The sequence below is a fragment of the Lipophrys pholis genome (genome assembly GCF_963383615.2).
Source record: "Lipophrys pholis genome assembly, chromosome: 7".
NCBI lineage: Eukaryota > Metazoa > Chordata > Actinopteri > Blenniiformes > Blenniidae > Lipophrys > Lipophrys pholis.
Genome location: NC_137638.1, coordinates 22887509 through 22900599, shown reverse-complemented (window position 1 = coordinate 22900599; position 13091 = coordinate 22887509). Strand labels below are relative to the sequence as shown.

At 44.4% G+C, this 13091-nt stretch overlaps 3 protein-coding genes across 4 annotated transcripts; 2 read left to right on the top strand and 1 right to left on the bottom strand.

Moving 5' to 3' along the window:
* The first annotated feature begins 321 nt into the window (after nt 1-321).
* gins4 (GINS complex subunit 4 (Sld5 homolog)) lies at nt 322-3599 on the top strand. The gene is made up of 8 exons (XM_080467787.1): nt 322-816; nt 913-999; nt 1686-1799; nt 1909-2006; nt 2091-2179; nt 2274-2364; nt 2505-2609; nt 2896-3599. Exons 1-7 carry the CDS (start codon nt 718-720, stop codon nt 2599-2601), a joined length of 675 nt encoding a protein of 224 aa, XP_080323913.1. The 5' UTR covers nt 322-717; the 3' UTR covers nt 2602-2609; nt 2896-3599.
* A 949-nt stretch (nt 3600-4548) lies between these two features.
* Nucleotides 4549-6775, top strand: ppp1r3c2b (protein phosphatase 1 regulatory subunit 3C2, duplicate b). The gene is made up of 3 exons (XM_080467786.1): nt 4549-4598; nt 4741-4842; nt 5012-6775. The coding sequence occupies exons 1-3, from the start codon at nt 4552-4554 to the stop codon at nt 5850-5852; spliced, it is 990 nt and encodes a 329-aa protein (XP_080323912.1). The 5' UTR covers nt 4549-4551; the 3' UTR covers nt 5853-6775.
* Nucleotides 6021-11937, bottom strand: phyhip (phytanoyl-CoA 2-hydroxylase interacting protein). Of its 2 annotated transcripts, none has more exons than XM_080467784.1 (5): nt 11751-11937; nt 9467-9646; nt 7982-8156; nt 7669-7786; nt 6021-7589 (listed from the first exon to the last, which is right to left on the bottom strand). In XM_080467784.1, exons 2-5 carry the CDS (start codon nt 9632-9634, stop codon nt 7043-7045), a joined length of 1008 nt encoding a protein of 335 aa, XP_080323910.1. In that variant the 5' UTR covers nt 9635-9646; nt 11751-11937; the 3' UTR covers nt 6021-7042. The 2 variants fall into 2 exon arrangements, with proteins under 2 accessions (XP_080323910.1, XP_080323911.1); XM_080467785.1 differs by having other exon boundaries at nt 6493-7589; nt 9467-9643; nt 11751-11924.
* Between the last annotated feature and the right edge of the window lie 1154 nt (nt 11938-13091).

Here is a 13091-nt window from a genome sequence, read left to right as displayed (position 1 = left end):
CTCACTTCCACCTGTTAAGAAGAAGCCCAGCTGTTTTGACACTAAACGGCTCTAAATCATTTCTTATTGTTCACATTATCTGCTAAACGGAGCACAAAAATCATTAATAAACACATGTATTAATTCCCATGTGGGCGAAACAGGCAGCAAAATGGAATTCTATATCAACAATGGCCATTAACATGAACAAAGAAATTAAGATTTGGGCTGTGGTATGATTTTTAAACAATGTCATTTCCAAATTTGTTGAAAATTCAGTGAGTTAGGACAACATATAGAGCATAGAGGGGACCACATTACTGGCACGTCGCTCCAACAGGCGGCGACAGTCTAATGTTTACACGAACTACTGTTTATATGCAGCATGAATTTTGCTGATTTTGTCCTGAGTTTAGTATTTCAGGAAGTACTACTCGTATAGAGGAGCTGGTGAACACAAACTCTGTTCAACTTCTAAAGGAAAGATAAACACTGATGCTAAATATGATATAAGCAAAGCCTTGATGCTCACAATCTGCAATATATATGCTTAAATCTTGGATTTTCGGAGTACATTTTACACAGACGGCAAATGGCGTTGCCTTCCATACAAACCTCGGGGTGAAAATACATTTTTAAGGTCTCGCGAGAGGACCTGTTGTGGCGCGAAGAGACAAGACGCTTCTCTAGTTTTCCTCATTTGTTTTTCGGTCGTAGTGTTTCTCCACACAGCGAACAATGTCGGAATCTTTACCTAATGACAGCGGCGACCTGGAGCAAGATGACAGCCAGGAGGAGATTATGACCCCGGCGGAGCTCATTTCCAACCTGGAAGAAGTAAAGTGGCTTCACCTGGATGAAGTGTGACGTTTAACCTGCCGGAGCCTCAACGCTACTCTTTCTTTATTTGTTTGTTTATTTGTTTGTTTGCAGGCCTGGCTGAATGAGAAGTTCTCCCCGGAGCTGCTGGAGAGCAAGTCTGAGGTGGTGGAGTGTGTGATGGAGCAGCTGACTCACATGGTAACTAAACGTGTGTTCACTGTGGGAGAAAGATGATGGAAGGCAAATAGTTCCACAAATATGAAGCTGACAGCAAAGGAGCCAAGCAAGCAGTGATTTAAAATGTGGACTTGCTCCTTTAAAAGGAGTTACAGTCCGCCAATGTTTATCCCTGAAATAAACATGTCTGCATTTCACTTAGTGAAGACTTCTTCATAAAATACTTATCACAATGGTTCCATGTGCACCCTTTAACTTTTTGTTTTTAAATGTTTTCTCAATATGATTTCTAGTATTTGTCATTTGCGGAATATGAGCCTTCACATCTCTACACTGATAGTTGTCTCTCTTTAAACAAAACATTTGTTGTTGCATATGTGTGAAAAACTACAAACTTCTACGAACAAGTGTCTGCCAGATTAACTATGCTCTACTGCTAATGTAATAACGAACTGCTCTACCGAATACAATCCTACTTAAAAGTCTTATGATTTCCCAATGTAGGGGTCATGACAGGAAATCTGTCTCTGTGCGGCTCCCTGAGTTTGCTTTAGCATTATTATATGTTAGAGCTTGCCTCCACAGTACCAGAGATGCAGTACATTTATAGTCATAAATAAACATTTAAATGTTGGTAGTTTATCTCAGCTGGATTGTAGCTTCTTTTTTGTGTTTGTGATTTTTTTATTTTTTTTTTCCACCATCAGGAGTCGAACTTGCAGCGGGTGAAGAAAGGCGATGCAAAGGCCAGCATCCACCGCATGGAAATAGACAGAATCCGTTTTGTCCTGAGCAGCTATCTGCGCTCTCGTCTGCAAAAGGTCAGTCAGCGTCGCACGAAAATCCACAAAACAAAACAAACAAAAAAAAAGAAATCCCTGAAGACTGTCGGTCAGTCTGTTGGCTCATTCCTTTTGACTGCTTGTCCAGATCGAGAAGTTTTTCCCACATGTCTTGGAGCGTGAAAAATCCCGAGGTGAAGGAGCTCCGTCGCTGCTTTCACCGGAGGAATTTGCTTTTGCCAAAGAGTAAGTGTTTTAAAAAAGACAAAGGTTTGAGGCGTTTGTTTTAAAATGGTACTAGAGATCTAAAGTAGTCGATCTGTCCTGCAGGTACTATGCCAACACAGAAACCTACCTGAAAGCTGTAGCATTGAAGCGCATGCCACCAAACCTGCAGACACTGGATTTGCTCAAAGCAGGTAAGTTCTCTCACACTCAACTGACCCCTGACACGCTGTGGCTTTTCTGTCGACATCTATATTGACTCTCGCATGTATTCCCATGCACTTGCAGTTCCCGAGCCCTGCTTGGACTCATTTGTGTTCCTGCGGGTGAAAGAAAGACAAGAAAACATCTTGATCGAGCCGGAAACAGACGATCAGAGGTACCTCCTTCAATCTCTTAACATTTGGCTTATTATTTCACTCTCCAGCAGGTGGCAGTGTTTCCCTTTTTACAGTCATTTGATGATTCCGCTTATCTCCTGAAATGATTGATGAATCTGTCCTGTGGCTCTTCTATCAGAGAGTATGTGGTGGATCTTGAGGAGGGCTCTCAGCACCTGATGCGGTATCGAACCATAGCACCGCTTGTGTCGAGCGGAGCCGTGCAGCTGATTTGAATGTTGAGGTAAGAAACAATGATCGTTGACCGCATCGGCCTCCTCATTAAGCCAGCGCTGCCCTCGCACCTTCTTTTACCGACATCTGCATATCTTACATAAGCCGCTGCTTTGTGGCGACATGTGGATTTATTTTTAGCTCTCACTTCTTTCTCAGGCTTCATTGTCTCTCGGCAACACAACCTGGTCTCGTTATGACTCACAATATTAGAACAATATGTCGAACATGGTAATTCACGTTGCTTCAGTTCTGGGTCACACACAAGTAACGCATCATGTTTTTTGATCTTGCAGGTTTGTCCGCTGTGTTATTATTATTTGGACAATGGCGCATTAAGAAAAAGGCCGTTCAGTTTGCTGGAATCACACCAGAAAAACACGACCCTCTGCCCTGCGGCCGTCTGGAAGGACTGTCGAATGGGGATGCAAGTTGCCGAGAAGTTTGGAGCACCACGGTTCATTTAAAGTACTCGTGAGGAGACGTGACAGATGTGGAGAGACGCTCTTCACTTGATGGGCTTTATGCAGTGCGGGGGTGTTATTTTTGGGTCGTTCATATCATGTCACAACATGAGTTTGGTTACATAATTCTAATGTATTCCAGTTTGTTGATCCGTGTGACTGCTAAGCCCCTTCTAGCGCATCTCCTAATTCATCGCCCGTCCTGTTACTATATCCAAATGATTCACATTATTTGACGTTTTCTCCCCCTGCTCGATAACGAGATACATCAGATGACCCGAAGGTGAAATTTCATCAGTTCATTTGGCATCACAACCCCTGCTTCATGAGAGACATGTTTATACCCGTGCAGATTTGAACATTTGTTTTTCTTTAATCGGTGTTATTCACATTTTGATTTGTAGATATTAATATGATGTAAACAGTAATAAATCATCTCCCTGTGTTTTATGTGCACCTCAAGTTCCCGTTTCTTTTGTGTGCAGTTGTGAGCTTGATATTGACGGTATGTATATAAAGTGTTACCTTCTCAGATCAATAACCTGCATGAGAGAGTTCTTATGTAGGAGTTTCATCGGGAGCAATCAGTGCCTATTGTCTGGCTTCACGTAAACATGCTCAGTAATCGGAGCTAATAAGGAGCCGAGGGAAAGGCGGCTGGATACAACTGAGCACTTTAGGCTGAATGTCCTCCTCTTGAACTCCACTTCCTTACCCTCACTATATGAAAACACCGTATAACAGATTTTAATTTAATTGAATATTAATAAATAATGCACAAAGCATTGAATTAGAACAGTCATTTCAAATTTATTGTAATGTGCTGGCAGGCACAATCATACAGTCCTAATCTGAGCTCATCAATAAGAGTTTGACTGCATATCACTAACTTTGTCTGACTTGACCTGTGTCCTGTGTGTGAATGTACTTATATGGAGAGATTGTGGAAAAGCTTCCTGGGTTGAGTGACCTGCTCGTCAGGTGAGAGTCGTCATTCATCCGGTTCTCCTCGGCATCGTACGTGCTGATGGACTGCGGGACAGCGATCCAGTTAAAGCAGCAGCCGGATACCACAAACTTGGACTGATGCCTCGGCCTCGGCCTGTTGACGTGTCTGAGAATAGAGGCCGGGATGACTGGAATGCTTTCCACAATGCAGGATGAGGTTACATACTTTGTACATTATGTGCGTTATCCATGAAATGACTCGGAGCTGAGCGGGTGACACAGCCACTCCCGTTTTACACAAATCTTCACCCTGTCATCACGGTTTGATCCTGTTCTGATGAAGCATTCAACTGAAAAGAAATACATAAAAATGACGGGGGCTTTTGTAAAGTAAGCAACATCAGTATTGAGAAAACATTTGAAGTGCACAAAACCACAAAGCTTGATTGGTCGGGACAGAGAAGAGGGTGGGGAGTACAACATGACATCTTTGCAGAGGTAGTATAAATAGGAAGTGGAGGCAGATTCTTAAGCGGGCAAATGGATGACGGAGACGACACAGAACAACCTGCTGCTCCCTGCAGTTTGTAAGTTAAACATGGATTTTTAAATAACTTAATCCTATTTTAATGACATTAGAAATGCTGAATTGTACATAAAGGTGTTTAAAATATTCACAGTAACTTGAGATTTTTCTTTAACTTGTTATTTGTTGTAATACTGACACAGGCTACTCTTGTGTTTGGGTTTTCTAGAGCTTCCATCAAGACCAGAGTCTAATAACGCCATCACTCAACACAAGACAAACACTATGGAGATGTCGAACACAAGGTGAGCACTTTCTTCAAGCTAAATATATGAATTGAAATGAATATCACATTTAATGTGTTGGGTCACATTGACCCTGTAATTATACTCCTTAATGCACCTGAAAGATTACAGTATAAGGCTATAGTCTCACTCCGTTGATTCTAATTGAAGTCGCTCTGGTTCCTGCTAGTGTCTACCCGGCTGTTGGCTTTGGGTCGATGGCCCAGTCGGCTGGACTTGCGGAGATTGCTGTCAGGCTGTGTTTGAACCAGCGTAAACAACTGTGTCCTCATGTGTGGGTTCCCATCCTGAAGCCCCAGCGGCCCTGCCTCCGCTCTTCACTTTCGGAACAGCCATCCTCTGAAATCTTCAATGAAGCTTATCTCTATGCCCCGTTCTCTCCCTTCCTGGATGACTTCGACGGGGACATTTTGATCCCCATCAGGAACAAACGGGTGGTTTTTGCAGACTCAAGGGGATTGTCTCTTACAGCTGTGCGAGAGTTTTCAGAGAGGGAAGGGCCGTCCGACCTTGACCTTCTGCCATCGCTACGAGGTTTAGGGAGTATGACGGAGGATGGCTACAGCTGCACCGTCAGCACCTGCTGCCCGGGAACGAGCCTCAAGCTGGGTTTCCCGCAGCCCTCCGCCGATTTTCAGGCCTTTCGGGCCAAGCTGGCCGAGAGCATGGTCATCCTGGAGAACTGCAGCATCAATGAGCAGGCCCTCCACGGGACTGTACGGGTCAAGAACATCAGCTTCCAGAAGGACGTGCGTGTGCGTATCACCTTCGACTCGTGGCGGAGCTACAAGGACGTGCCCTGCACGTACGTGCAGAAGCGCTTTGGAGGGCCTCAGACAGACATCTTTGAATTTGACGTTTCCATTCCTAAAGTCCTGGATGCCAAAAGGAAGATCGAGTTCTGTTTGAGATATTTGCCAGGAGGACAGAACGAGTCTTATTGGGACAATAACAACGGGGAGAATTACAATATTGCAGTGTGTGTGAACTCACATCTCTGCTGTGGGTAGAATCTAAGTGAAAGGGCATGACATAGTTTTGACTGGAGGCTAGAGGTGACCCCTATTTCTGTCACGTGTATTACGTCAATCTCTGAAAGGGGATATTTTCTTCTACCTGCTTTGTTTTCCCCATCAAATAGTGTTTTGAAATGTATTTTAAAAGCAGATACGATTTTTCGCATTTAATATTATCCCAAAGTTTTATAATCCCTTAAGCAGAACATTGAAACTTCACACTCCAATGCCATGACTAACATTTTGGCTCGTCACCCTGGTATGAATTGGCCTTGTAGTCCAGAGCAGGGATCCCTTTCACCTCCTGCATTTCTGGGATTCCTTTATAGGTCAGAGATTATTGGGCAGGGAGAAACAGAAGCCCCGTAGCGGAGGACGCTAATCTTAGCTCAGGGCCGTTTTCAGAGCTGAAGCTTGCAGTCAGAAAGTTACTGCTGCAGCCAACTTTGAAATACATACATCTCCACTGTTGTCGTCATAGGTGTAAAATCCCAAATAGCTTTTACTCTGATCGCATATTGTGTGGTTCTGCGGTGAAAATGCAGCATGGCACACAGATAAGGTCCTTATCACATGTTTTGAAGTGACGAGAAACGGTATTGTGTGAAGACGCTACAAGTAGAAGATGAAGAGGCATAGTACAGAACTACTTTAGTTTCTTTGGAGAAAAGTGGTGTTATTCTGACTTCATGCACAGGGCATCACTATAAGCTGAATTCATTATTTCTATTGGCTAAAAATTGTATTTACGTTTTTATGATGGGCCTCAAACTCAAACGTTGGTAAAATAATCCAGCGAAACACATTGGAGAAAAAAATGTAAATGGGAAAATTATTGCCTAAACGTCATGAAGATGCCTTATAAGAGTTCGTGTGACTCCACAAATAAAAGAGCAGAAATGTTCACCCGTCCTGTGAAGCCTGACATGTCTTCCATAATTCTTGTGCTCTTCACTGTATTTCCAGCTGTGGTCGTGGTGAGGTTCTGCAGTCCACATTTTAAATGTTTTCTACTTTAAACATACTAATCTAGTCCCGGAAGGGTTAAAGAGAGAAGCAGCATGGACTCCAGAAGTGTCTGTTTCCACAGTGTCCACCAACTTGTGGTGAGTGGGACTTTTTGGTCAAGCTGCAACACTGTTTTTAACTGTCACTCCAAACTCAGCCCTTGTGAAGTCTTTTCCTCAGCGTCCCACGCTGATGTTGCACACTTTGCAGCTCGGGTCCTTCTTGGCGTTGGCTGTAGTCAGACTCATGAGCTGGTGGTGTCCACTGATCTGCTCCACGCTGCCCTGATCCAAGTGAACAGGCTCTGTGAAAAGCACCTCGAGGATGACATCACTGGCGTGGCAATACAGAGGCTCCTCCCCTGGCCTCTGGGGGGCAGTGTATGTCAGAAAGGGGTTGGAGGCCAAGTCCAGCATGGGGAGACGTGTGCGACAAAAGTCATCTCCAGCGGTGCCCACTGGAGCCAGCACCAGCACCACATAGTGGTAGGCTGTATACATGCAGTAGAAGTCTGCAAAGTAGAGGCTGATGTTGGGGTTCAGCAGGTGCCCGGCCGGGATCTGAAAACGAAGGGGCCCGTACGGAGAGTCTTTGGGAGGGAGACCTGTGTCAAACTCCGTGTTGCAGCTGAAGAAGACTCCATGCAGTTTGCCATTGATGGGAGAGCCGTGACTCCCACTGGTGTCTTTGAGTGCTGGACTCATCAGTCCTCCACACTCCCTCCTAATTCAAGACAGGAAGAAGAGATCATTGTAGCATGGCGTTGCTGTGGACACATCAGAAGAAAGAACGGAGGACTGACCTGACGTAGTCGAAGTAGTCTGGGTGCTGGTTGCGATAAAACACGGAGAATTTGAGCAGCCTCCCCGCAGAGCCTTTGGCCTTGTCGAGAAGCTGCTGAAGGTGTTCCACAGCGTAGTCTGCAAAGTTCATTTAATTATTTCAACTCCTATTCGAGCACTAATGGCTACTCCATGCTGAGACTATGATTGCTCTTATGTAGCCGGTTTCTCCTCTTGTAGGCACTGCGCATTTTCCCCTTTCAGGCAAAGCGTCCACATTACACAACACGCACAATCAGCAGTACTATAATTGCAAGACGTGACACGTCTTACCCCCGGTGCAGAACTCCACCACCTGGCTCCACTCTGACACCTGGTAGTCACCGTCTGCCTGGCGCACAGCCGTCTGAACAGCCACACAGTATTCAGTCCGCGGGCTGAGGAACCAGTGGCCTCTCACTGCCATGGGAAGAGGCACAGCCTTGGCCACCAGCTTGGTCGGCACATCCTGGAGGTTAACAGCAGGAAAGTGGTGATACTGAGAAACATTCACATTTCAAAGCAAATGTAAATGCAATTGTTAATCTGGCCATCTCTCTCTGTATTCTTTGTCTTAGTAGTGTGATTTTTTAATTATTTTTTTTAAATTTTCAGTTTGATCTCCAGCAGCTGTAACCAGGATACATCTAATCAAATCAGCGGCTTTGTTTTGTCGAAGGCCTCCAAGAAACGCAGCTAATTACAACAGGCTCAGAGGGACATATATCCATAGCAACATCTCTGATGCAAGTTTGTGGCACCTTTTGCATCAGAGAGGGAATATAACTGCATTCAGGAAGAAGTCAGTCACTCCTGCTGCCTCACTGCTGACGTTCTCTTCCTGAATACTGCCTCCAATAATGGACTGTAATTGCAGGAAAGATTAAGCCTCTGCTCTAAAGGGAGGAAGAGAATGTTATGAGTAGTATAACTACCAATAAAAGAAACAAATGAGTAGAAAAGGAACACATATCTGTGAAATTTACATTTGTGGAGAAAATATGCTGATTCTTAGACTTAGATTCTAAATTAAAATGGTACATACATAACAAATAGCAGCTCTGTAATGCAAGGAAAGAAATTCTAACAAAGTTACAAGTCAGTTTCATGGTTCATGCTGCAGGTGTTAAACAGAAATACATGTATATGTGTATAATGTGAAATTATTTGCTGTGTGATGAGCGTCTCTAGTACCAGTGTTTGCAGATAGATGGTAGGTAAATGTTGCACAGAATACCTCTGTTAGAGAAGAATGTACTCTGACTACTGCACTTATTTGAACAAAGAGGAACAAAATGGTTCAGATTGCTTCTTTGCAAACTTGTCCGAGTTTAATTCAATCTAATGGCTAATTTGAGAATTCAAAACGTTGTGCGTTGGAAGTAATTAGCATGGAAGCGGCTCCCGGCTGCAGCTGGATTTGTCAGTTTGAGTCCAGTTTCAAAGAAAACAATGTACGAGTGAGTCACTGGCCCGAAGCTGTTGACGGCACACGTTCTGCATTTCATTTGTATTGGAAGTGACTGAAAGGGCGCAACCACAGTGTTCTGTGCTCAGACTAAGGCAGAGTATCACAAGCCAGCCTGTTAACCCAGCTAGTTCTCTGTCTTATTGAGGCGAGACACTCCAGCACGTAGTACAAGTATCGAATAGACAAGTGCATAATGAAAACCGATTCACGTGAAACTGGTCATTGGGCCTCTTAACACTGTACAGAAGCCTACGAGAGGGGAGTGAGGAGTATGTAGGGGGTCATGCAGGAGATTTAAATGATCAGACCCTGTGTTTGAAGCGGTTTGGATCCCTGTTCTCTTTGCGGCTCAGGTCTATGAAGAAGTGTGTGGCTCTGGCAGTGTCCTCGGGGGTCATATCCCACATGATGCGGAAGGAATCGCAGGTCACCTCACAGATCTGGATGTTGCAGGGAGTTGAGAGTGGGGCGTCCATTTCCGTAATCTGCTTTTAGAAGTGGGAGATAAGAGCAGACAGTCAGACCATGGTGTAATCTGGGATTGTGTTAGCAGCGCTGGAGATGGGAACGATCCGCTCTGAGAGATTAAACTGTGCCACTTAAGAGCCATGAAGTTGACACTGAACAGCGGTTGAGAAATATTCCGGCTGAATGCACCTCGGGCAGAATCAAATTAACCTTTCATTTAGGGGTCTGTGTCCCAGCCTTTCACTCTCTGTCTTGCTCATTTATTTCCCCACAGCCTCCCCTTTCTGGCCCTTAACTGACATTTCCGATCATTATACAACACAATATGTTCCCAGCTGAGTGACTGGCCCCTACTTTCCTTGCACATTTCATAATCCACCTACAGCAGTCTCCCAGCAACCGCACGCCCGACGCCTCCCTCAATCTTCACCAAGTGATTTTCAAAGAAATGGCCACGAACAAAAACATTTCTGCACCTGTCAGCAACAATTTCAACCAAATGTGCATTTCTGCTTTTGTGCTAAAACTGCCTTCCGAATCAGCTTATTAAAGTGAACTCCCCGTAGCTCAGGGGAGACCTTTAAACAGCTCAGGGACTGTTTCGGCAGACACGTTAGGTTTTAAGCACCAGCAGCAGGTGATGTACGATCATATCTCCTCAGTGGCCCATCAGCAGCTCGATCCAGACTGCTGCACACAGCCTTGAGTACCGGGCTGGGAGTAATCAATTGGTCAGCCCTGTGCTTGTTTCATTAGCTGTCACCTTCCCTCCTCTGAACTGATGAAGCCTTTCTAGTGTGTGCAAAATTGTTTTTCGGCAGTAATTTTCATTCGTCTGGAGTTTGTTCTCATTATATCTGCTCCGGTATATCTTGCTGACTTATTATTACATGTTTATTTGTCTCCAACCCCAGCTTCTTATCACCAGAGGGTTATTGTTATTTAAAGCCCTTATCACACTGAGCATATGCCAAGTCACAGATGTGGCTAAAAATAACCCTTGAGCAATTTTAGATCAAACAAGCTCCCTTTTGTGTTCCTTGTGATCCTGAAAACGTCTGGAGTGGAGTTACTGTCTGACTGTCGGGTCCACTGAGGTGCTCTCCAGTCACTATGATGGACAGGCTGCATCGGATCATTAAAGCCTGTGAACTGTGAAATTTGCGCGGAAGCTCGTTCACGCGGGCACCAGGGAGGAGAGAGCTGTTGCATCATGCACGTGCATTTCCATGCGTCTGTTTTCCAGCTGCTGTTCTCATTTCCTTGCCGTTGTATCGTTTCCGAGATGGAAACTGGGGCAGGGGGAGATTCTCACTCATCCCAGCCCCATGTTTGTGTTCCACTTTGAGATCGAATACATTTGAAGACGGTTCAAACACAGGTCTCCACGTCATTCACACAGTTTCAATGTCCTCATTTATAAACCCGTCCCATTATCTGCACTGCACAACTGGATCTGACCATGCATCCCGTGCTCACATCATTAATCATGTTTTCGTGCTTTGTTATAATTCTCATCCAAAGCTGAAAGACACAACACAAGTACACAGATGCAGCGAGCTTCATGCATATGGAACAGGGAGCAATGCTGACTTCAAAGCCTTTTCCATTCAGACAGAATACTTTAAAACACAGCTAGATAAGAAAAGGAGAAGAACAATGCAATGTTTTCTTGCAGTTTTTAATATGGAAGCTTAGTTGAAAGCAGAAATATATAATCTATTTATGAAAGTTCAGGAAGCACTCTGAGAAAAAACCCAGAAAAAGCGAGACCTTGTGTGACTGCAATCCCTTTCACAGTTTAACCGAGCATTAACAGAAATGGAACCCATCTCATTACATGAATCAGTCAGTGCTGCTGCAGAAAATATCCTGACAGTCTCGTGCAAAATGTCTTGAACAGGATTTAATGGAAGTCCAAAGTTGGAAAAATGGATTTCATCACACACGCATGTGTCCACTCACATTGCATGACAAAAGAACAACTTATAAATCATCACGCAAAGATCAGAATTTGTGTTTTACCCACAAATGAAAAGATTGTGAATATCTGAATATAGAGTGAAAAACACTCCTGGGTACTTAAAGCATCAATAAATTGAATCATTCAGAAGAATCACTTACTTGTATGATGCTGGATTTTGTGATGGGAGAGGATTTGAGCGTGTCTTTGTTCCACTATCTTCTTACTTTGCTTTCTTCTTGCCTCCTGTGCTGATAGATCCTCCAGGAAAAAACAGATCAGGAGGTGAAACGAGCACACGGACTCCTCTCGTCTTCTAACTCCCTCTATTTCTCGCTCACTCTCTGTGTCACACAAACACTACCCCCCCCCCCCCCCCCCCCCCCCCCCCACACACACACACACACACACACAGCCTCTCTCCCTCCATCCACTCCTCTCTTCCTCTCTCCCCCTCTCCCCCTCCCTTCCAAATCGCTTTTTTGCTCCGAGCACTGCATGATGTTTACTTCACTCCTATGCGAGCAAATGGGATGAACTGAAAACCTAAAAGCAGGAAAAAAAAAAAGGGTGAGGATGGGTGAGAGCGAGGGAATTCCATCTGCAGCGGTGAAACGTTCAATCAACCTTGTCAGCATCATGCTTTCACCAGCCAAGCGTGCACAACAGCTCGCCAGTAATTCTGCCTGTGGGCACAAAAGCCACACACTCAAATGTTAGTCTGGAACATTTAGATGCTTGCATGAATGTCACCTCTCAGATATGGAGACAGTATGGCAGAGAAGGGGGGTTACAAACACTTTTTTTTTTAAACACTCTACTTGCCATAGAGCATTCAGAGGAGATTATGCTTTGAGTGATGTCCCAGTAAATTACATCGAGTACCATCCAGACCTCAAAAAAAAATATACATGTGCCAACTGTCATGCCATATGGACTAACTCCACAGGACATCCCCCTCCCAGCCTATCTGGAGACAAGGGATGCCACTGTGTAAGTCCAGAGTAAGCAGATTTCCACTGGCATTAATTTTCTGTGGGATGTTTTTGTGCTGGTTCAGCCTCATGTAGCAACATAATTTAGGATTCCATTAGAGATTAAAGCGACCCCTCCCAGATTAACGTCTATAATCTGCCGTTAAAACAATAGACGTGAGGGTAGGATAGAGGCCGATAACAAAGGGATCACGTTTAGTGAGAGTGCAGTCTTTTCACAAACACATAATACGCATTTTTTCGAAATGACAAAGATGTATTGCCATAATTTTACGGGCTGCGCACAGTATTGAAAAGCTTCATTTATTTCCAACCAGTCACAGATAAGTGATACCCTCAGTGTGTAATTAATCTGTAATCATCCATCATTAGTCATGCCATGACAGTCCTCCTCTTTCCAAATCATTCTCTCAGCTCCAGAGATGGGAAGAGCAAAAGGGGGGGAGGCTGCTTGCGTGTCAATGGAATGAAACATTTGGCCTCATTTTTTAAAACATCTCTGTATTT

Bases quoted from the DNA above. Each gene is read 5' to 3' on its own strand.
- gins4 (XM_080467787.1), top strand. From the start codon at position 718: ATGTCGGAATCTTTACCTAATGACAGCGGCGACCTGGAGCAAGATGAC. The intron at 1,800-1,908 runs GTCAGTCAGCGT...CTGCTTGTCCAG, and splicing joins TGCGCTCTCGTCTGCAAAAG to ATCGAGAAGTTTTTCCCACA. The intron at 2,007-2,090 runs GTAAGTGTTTTA...TCTGTCCTGCAG, and splicing joins GAATTTGCTTTTGCCAAAGA to GTACTATGCCAACACAGAAA.
- ppp1r3c2b (XM_080467786.1), top strand. From the start codon at position 4,552: ATGGATGACGGAGACGACACAGAACAACCTGCTGCTCCCTGCAGTTT. The intron at 4,599-4,740 runs GTAAGTTAAACA...ATACTGACACAG, and splicing joins CCTGCTGCTCCCTGCAGTTT to GCTACTCTTGTGTTTGGGTT. The intron at 4,843-5,011 runs GTGAGCACTTTC...GGTTCCTGCTAG, and splicing joins ATGGAGATGTCGAACACAAG to TGTCTACCCGGCTGTTGGCT.
- phyhip (XM_080467784.1), bottom strand. From the start codon at position 9,634: ATGGACGCCCCACTCTCAACTCCCTGCAACATCCAGATCTGTGAGGTG. The intron at 8,157-9,466 runs GTCTGATCATTT...GTTAACCTCCAG, and splicing joins CAAACCGCTTCAAACACAGG to GATGTGCCGACCAAGCTGGT. The intron at 7,787-7,981 runs GTAAGACGTGTC...TGAACTTTGCAG, and splicing joins GGTGGAGTTCTGCACCGGGG to ACTACGCTGTGGAACACCTT.